This window comes from Centruroides sculpturatus, unplaced genomic scaffold (assembly GCF_000671375.1).
Source record: "Centruroides sculpturatus isolate CEXI.00-Female unplaced genomic scaffold, Cexi_2.0 scaffold83, whole genome shotgun sequence".
NCBI classification, from domain to species: Eukaryota; Metazoa; Arthropoda; class Arachnida; order Scorpiones; family Buthidae; genus Centruroides; species Centruroides sculpturatus.
In genome coordinates this window covers 835,194-842,577 of record NW_019384393.1, presented here as the reverse complement: position 1 = coordinate 842,577, position 7,384 = coordinate 835,194, and the positions used below count along the sequence as shown (strand labels likewise).

General features: G+C 31.6%; 1 protein-coding gene across 1 annotated transcript; it reads left to right on the top strand.

Annotated features, from left to right (window-relative positions):
* Positions 1–227: 227 nt before the first annotated feature.
* Positions 228–1,437, top strand: LOC111618271 (integumentary mucin A.1-like). The gene is made up of 2 exons (XM_023359767.1): positions 228–380; positions 475–1,437. Exons 1-2 carry the CDS (start codon positions 350–352, stop codon positions 906–908), a joined length of 465 nt encoding a protein of 154 aa, XP_023215535.1. The 5' UTR covers positions 228–349; the 3' UTR covers positions 909–1,437.
* The last annotated feature ends 5,947 nt before the right edge of the window (positions 1,438–7,384 follow it).

Here is a 7,384-nt window from a genome sequence, read left to right as displayed (position 1 = left end):
TCATTCATTCTGAAAAATAACAACAAAGCAACACAAAATATTAGAAAAAAAAAATAATTCAAATATGAAGATTTGTTGCTAGAGACGAATACAACGTTTCATTTTAAAATATCTCCACGAGTGAATCCAATTTAAAAACTGAAAAAATAACAACAGTTTAATGAATTTCTATTATCTATTATTCGATAAATAATTTTATTCTATTCTTCTACATAAATATTCATTTATCGCATCATCTATCTACAGTTCAAATTCCTCTAGTAGATAAATCAACGACTGTCACTTATAAGCAGATTCATTCAGCTGAGAGAAGTTTGATGTTAAAAGAACCTTTCCTTTCGTCTACAAAATGAAGCCTTTTATTCTTCTAATTATAATAGGTATGTACAAATATTTCGGGGTTTATTAATTGTCAATGACAATCTTTACAGTGTGTTCATTATATATATATATATTTCGTTATTTTTTATGTAGTTGCAACAATAGAATGTGCTTCAATAAAAGATCTACTACTGAAACGTAAAGCTATTGAATCAGCACGTAATTTTTGGAAATTTCTTCCGAAAAGTAAGACTTTCGAATATACTGCCGGTTCACCTATGGCTGTTTCAAATGAGGATCTTGCTGTTTTAAGTTCTAGTCCTCCTAAAACTCTAAAAAAAGAAACAAGACATACAGCATCACCAACAACATATCATACAACACCAACTACACCAACTAAACTAACTAAACCAACTACACCATCTCAAACAACAACAGCAACATCACCAACGACACCCGAACCAACAACAACGGTTGAACCTACAACAACAACAACTCCGCCAGCTCCGAAAAAACCTTTCATTAAAGTAGTGTTCGATTATTTGTTGAAGATCCGTTTCGAGTTTGAAGTTAATAAAAATCGTTAATTATTGATTCGATGTAAATTAATCCTGTGTAACACGATTAAGCTAAAATCAAGTAAAAAGAATATGTGAAGGTTTTGAAATATTTTATTAACATTTTTAATTACAAATGATAAAACTATAATTTGAATAAGAACTTTTTATGTTTATAGCTCTGTACAATGAAAAAAATGTCGGGTAATATCTTTGTAAAGATTCTGATAATAAAATGCATTGTAATTCTCTATTATGATAAGAATCATGTGCATTTCTAAGATTAAAAATGTATTATCGATTTCGATTTTAGAAGTAAATAAAAAAATATTGCAATGATTATTATATTGTCAAGAACACTGAAATTTTGTTGACACAAAAATCATACGAAATATTATACAACACTTTACATGAATTAAAAAAAAATGAACGATGATAATCAAACTTCATTCCACTCTCCTTACATACCTTTACCTACCATCATTATTATTATTTTTTCTTTCTGAAATTAAAGAAGCAATCGATACCTTAAATCTTTCTAATTTTAGTCCAGATAAAATCCCTGCAACTTTCTATAAAAATTAAAACCCATAGTAGCCGTTGTCTTATCAAATCTGTTTTCCACATTTTTGCAATCCAGCCACGTCCCTAAACAATGGTATTCTTCAACGATTAAAGCTGTACATAAAAAAGACAAAAATTAATTCAGATGTATTGCATTATTATCCGCCATGTTAAAAAATCTTTGAAATATGTATATACTGTGAAATTTATGTTCCGATCACTTCCAAACATAGACATCGTTCAACAACCACAAATTTACTAGATACCGTATCCATAATTCTCGAAATTTTCGAAAAGAAACGTGCACTTATGTCGTATACATAGACATTTCTGAAGCTTTTGACTCCGTTCTTCCAAATATCCATCTTTCCTCACTCGGTGAACACTTTGACATTGATCCATTCTTAGTTGAATAATTATTTCTTAGCCCGTTCTTTTAAAATTAGACTAAATGACTGAATTTCTCGACTTTCCACCTATCTGCAGCGTTCAACAAGGATCGATCCTTAGTGGCCTATTTTTTCTCCGTTTACATTGATCAATTACTTAACCGAATCAGGTTCACTGTTATTACTTACGCCGATGATATAAAACTGATTAACCATGATCCAGCAGTTCTTCAATCTGATCAACCTAATTTGCAAAGGCAAACCTTAAAATCAACATTAATAAAATCGTAGTCATATGCTTCTCGTTGATTCGGAACCTTCCCCTTTATCATTGATGCCAATATTCTGGAATATGTCTGTTCCTAAATGATCTTGGCATTATATTTGACAATAGATTAACTTTTCATTTTCATGTCGATAAAATCGTTAAATCACTAGCAATTCGTAGAGGTATTTTATGGTATTTTTGCAAACCTATCTCATCTAAATCTGTTTTACGATCTTTTTTTTTTTTTTTTTGCGAACTTACAATCTATTATTGATTGTTGCCTACCGATTTGGTCTATGGCTACCCTTTCTCTTCTCAATAAAATTTTGAGAGAACTCGATAAGATATATTTATTGTTAAATAAACTAAGTAATCTACCGTTTACTAACAGTCCAAAAGTTGCAAGGTTCAAGCTAGGTCTTCCCAATATACATGAAAGAATCAAATATTACGATCGCATACTCTATTATAGTATAAATATTTTAACGGTTTTATTCCGGCTTCCTGGTTTCGTCTTAGAATACTCGTAAAGAATACACGCCACACCACTTGTATTTTTACTCCTTTTTACCGTTTATCTATATAATATATATATCTGGTAGTCTGTCTAAGATGATTTCCATGGATGGATTGATCCCAGATGTATTGGCTCTCTCCCTCATCAGTGTCTGTTTTCATTGTGATTCTGGTTAGACATAATGTTGCCACCTTTCCAAAATCGCTGACCGACGGCAGGTGAGGTTTGTTCGAACAGGAATGTCATTTTGCAATGCGAAGAATAACGTACAGTGCATGCCGGTTCTAAATCAGTTACAGTTAGGGACTAGGGAGACTTGGGTAGGAGTAAGGTAACTAAATTAAGTAAAAACAACTACAAATGACTTAGCTCTATTGGATGTTGGAGACGTATACGAATACGAATCGTACGAGCAAAAAAAGGGGGCGACAGGTTGCGCACGATATTCCCGGACAAAATTAATAGTTCATCAGGACAGTGAGTTGATTCCCGGACTGTCCGGGTGAAAACCGGACGGATGGTAACACTAGTTAGATAGGTAGACAAACGAAAACACTGCTTTCAAGTACAGTACGTTATATACATATCACTTTATTATTGTAAAAGTTACATACGAAAAGTATATGTTTACGATACCAACTTATGTTTAAAATCATATCGATACTTAAAATACTGTAGATTTAATTCTTAAATAGCCAATAATAAATTCCACGAGATATAAGTTAAACCAAGTGGTGTATCATTAGAATAGTATTTGTAAGGACTGATGCATCGATTATTCAAGGATGTGTACCATCATTCTTAAAGCATTTGTTGGTAAATCTAAGCAAATGATTATTTCATATATCTGTTACTAGTTACACAATGTGTAGGCCTCTACAAGTGGAAATTTTCCTGGACTAATAGCAAGGATTTGCTTGTTGGCCACTATCTACATAAAAATAAATTTATATGTCTAATGTAAACATTTAAGTATATTTTAAAATATTAAATAAAATATCCTACGACACTAGCAGCAACAGCATTTATTTCAGACGCACTTGCCAGAATGTTAGTTCTATCTGCAATTTTTTTGGATAACAAGACCCAAAAGTAGCATGTAAACTATGCTAAGTTCGGTCTTGTTATCCATTTATAAATCATTACTGTATATGTTAATAATTAATTAGCATATATCATTTTAGACAAATATATTCTTCACCCAATTTTAAATTTGAATTTTTTTCCGCGATTTTCTATTCATGCCTTTAAAAAAAAAAAAATAAATAAATTACTGTACAAGCAAGTTTCTTCGCACTGTAAAACTATTGTAATATTAAAAATACACATATTTTTATATTGTTCACTTTGTAAGAAATGTACAGTACGTGATAACTGAAACAGTTTCATACAGATTTAATCAATTGAAAAAAAATCACATGCTTAAAAATTTGTAATCGATTTTGATTTTGCTGGTAAACAAATTAATCGCACTTATCATTAATATATATTACTTAAATGATGATAAAGTTTTATAGGAGTTTTATTTAAAAAAGAAAAACAATTTCCTGTGTGGATAAATTTATAATGAAGAAGAGATTTGACTATATTTTTGATATTAAACTAAATACGGATTTACATAAATCAGCATTAGCCTTGCCGGCCCCGACGCTAGGTAATTACTATATTATTAATTACAGGCGAAAGTTTTATATCCTCGTAAGTAAGCATGAATAGTTAAAAATGCAATATCTGTCTTCATAATGGATTTTTTTCCGTGCCACGACTTTATCGATGGCACAGCACCGCAAGTTTTTAAACAATGCCACCCTTGGACATTATCACAATTTATTTTTCAATACAGAGAGATTTAAGAGAAGCCATAAAAAGCGAGTTTCATATTTTTCTTTCCTTAATCATGCCTCTTCACATTTGGCAAACTCCAGCTTTATCTTCTCATCAGTAGCAGTACTTAAATGACATCTAATACCCTAAATATTCCATTTAATACAATGAATAAAAATGAACAATCCCTTAAAGTATCATTTCCTGTGAGGAATAAAAAGAGTCTAGAGTGATCCTGTCTTTGTCATCGAGCGTCCGCAGCCGGATATGGAGCGAAGACTGCTTAATCAGATGCAGTGACACTTGTATGGCATTGATTGACTGTGCGCTCTTAAACATCGAGTCGCAGCTTAGTCCATTGAGCTTACAATGTCCTAGCTCACCCCTTTTCTTCCACCGCCACAATAAATAGCTGGGATGAATTATTACCAGCTTTTTAATAATCATTTTCTATTACCTACTGCGCTTAGGGGGAAAAAATGATCGCGGACTTAACGAAACGATAATGCCTTCTTGTGGAAGGATAAAGCGTGCCAGGAGGCTGCACAGACTAAAAAATATCCCCCTTATAAAAGAAAGTGGACGCAGATATATATGAATTTAATTCCTGTATTTTTGATACGGCTGGATTCGGAGATTTAGCAATGTCATTATATTAAAGTTAATTTTGTAAAATATTCCATGCTTTCTTTTTATAACAATGACAGTGCTGTCACCGAATTCCCCTCACTTAAGCATTTTTTTTTACAATGGGGGTCTTTATTGTATTATTTATGCATAGATTCTACTCTGCCATGAATGAAATGTCAAGAAAGGTTTAAGAGAGAAAATTATGACTGGAGGAGTTTTTTCAACGGAAAACTAATGAAATTTTGTCTCGGTGCTCAACTATAACGAAAACTTTTAACAAAAGTTGAAAAAATCAAGTCATTCCGGACTCCAACACCCTCGGCGTGAACTTTCGATCATTAAACTGTTTAAAAAAATCATTTCTCGCAAGATCAATGCTAATTTCTACAGATACGTACAGTAATTTGCCGGCACGACCACGCCCAACCCCCTAACTCTCATTCGAAATTTTGCGTTAAACTTACCATTACAATACAAAAATTCAATTATTTTCGTAAGAAAATGTTTTTTGACAACTTTTCCATCAGTTTTCTTATAATTTCTCAACAAAAACTAACACCCAGAGAACAATTTGACATCAACAAGACAGAAGAGAAAAAACAGGCGATGAAACACATGTATGCATATTCAATAAAAAAAGAAGCAAGAATAGTTACAACTTGGTGGTATTTCTAAGATAATTGATGAAGAGATAGCGAAAACACGAAGTGTATGTTTTCTCATCGCCTCCCATCTTCATGGATTTCTCTCTATCAATGGTTTTTTAATATGAGACAATGCTCTAGAGTGGAAAGTAGATACCCGATTATCCACTGTTTTGTAAAAGGTACAATTTGTGAAGATTTGTTTCCGACCAGATAATGTAAATTTTCCCTCTTGTTAACTTTAATGATAGTGATGGCGCTGTCATCCCGTGTAATTTTTCATGCTAGAAATTACACCCTCTCTATATAACAATGGATATCAAGCGACGAGTCTTTGTCGTCATTACAGCAACTGTCCTGACCCGATCGTATTACAAGCGATAATTTCACCCTCTGTCGCTCATATCAAACATTACTTCAGTCATCCACACTCTTTTTACAAAGAGGAAGCAGTCAACCTGATGGCAATGCATCACGCTTTTAGTAAAACACGTGGACCGACATATTTTTTAAACAGTTTTTTTCCCTTTTCCTACCGGCTTCCCCTTTAATTGATGAACTGTACGGATGGAATTACGTTCTGTTTTTAACTTTTTCCGATTTTCTTTAATGCATTTCAGACACACACACACACTCTCTCTCTCTGTGCTTCCCCCTTCTTCTTTTTTTTCTTCAACAGAACTCGATATCTAAATCTTTAAAGGTCTTTTCAAAGTATCAGATTTAAATAATAAACATAATTAAAAAATAACTTTTTATACTCCACTTCATTAGTAACTGTAGAAAAAAAAATATATTTCTGGTTTTTAAGTATAACTTATATTTATTTATTTGTAAACGAGTATAATAAAAATTAAATGCCTTTTAGTGTAGATTCATGATACTAGAGGGAACTGTTAGACTAGTGTTGAGGATGCACGTGCGTTGAGAGGGGGGAGTTAAGTACTGTACATAAAATTCATTTAATATTTCAAATTTTTTATATATTAATTTAATTAATAATAAGTGCTTTAAAAGTTTTTCAAAACTTTTATGAAGTTGTATTTTTATATTAATATTATCTCTGTTTTTTTATTTATTTTTGTTACAGCTGCGTAACGCACTTTATTAATATGTTATGCAGTAGTAATAATAGCTAACGACACTTATCAATTAAATTTTTTATTTTAATAAAATGCATTAAAAAATTCGTTACTTGACAAATAGACCTTTCAAATAGTTAAATGTGTTATTATTCTTCGTGTTGAAGATTTCGTAAACAATTTTTTAATACCGCCTTAAGTAAAATTTTAATATGTAATCGTTACCCGAAAGCATTAGAAAAAAAAGAAAAAGAATTTTTTACGACAAAAATAATTTACATTTTTTAGAGGCGCCATCTTTTGACAGATTTTAAAATAAAGTCAAAGGCCTCTGTTGATACTGCCATCTGGTATTCGGTAGGTGTACTAAAAAATAGCCTCCGTTTTGTCATAAATCGTAATTTTTGGTCTGTCTTTTAATTATAGAAACTAACGAAGATAAAACAAAACAAAGGGGGAAAAAATGATATTTTCTTGAAAATTCAGTTATATGGAGAGATACATCCTTTATTTCAGCAAGAGTTTCTTTTTTCTAGATCATTAAACAATTTCATTGGTGTATGTAAGCTGTCAGTTCCATCTCGAAAC

Excerpts from the sequence above, each read along its gene's own strand:
- LOC111618271 (XM_023359767.1), top strand. The coding sequence starts at position 350 with ATGAAGCCTTTTATTCTTCTAATTATAATAG. Across the intron at positions 381-474 it reads TATTCTTCTAATTATAATAG|TTGCAACAATAGAATGTGCT; the intron begins GTATGTACAAAT and ends TTTTTTATGTAG.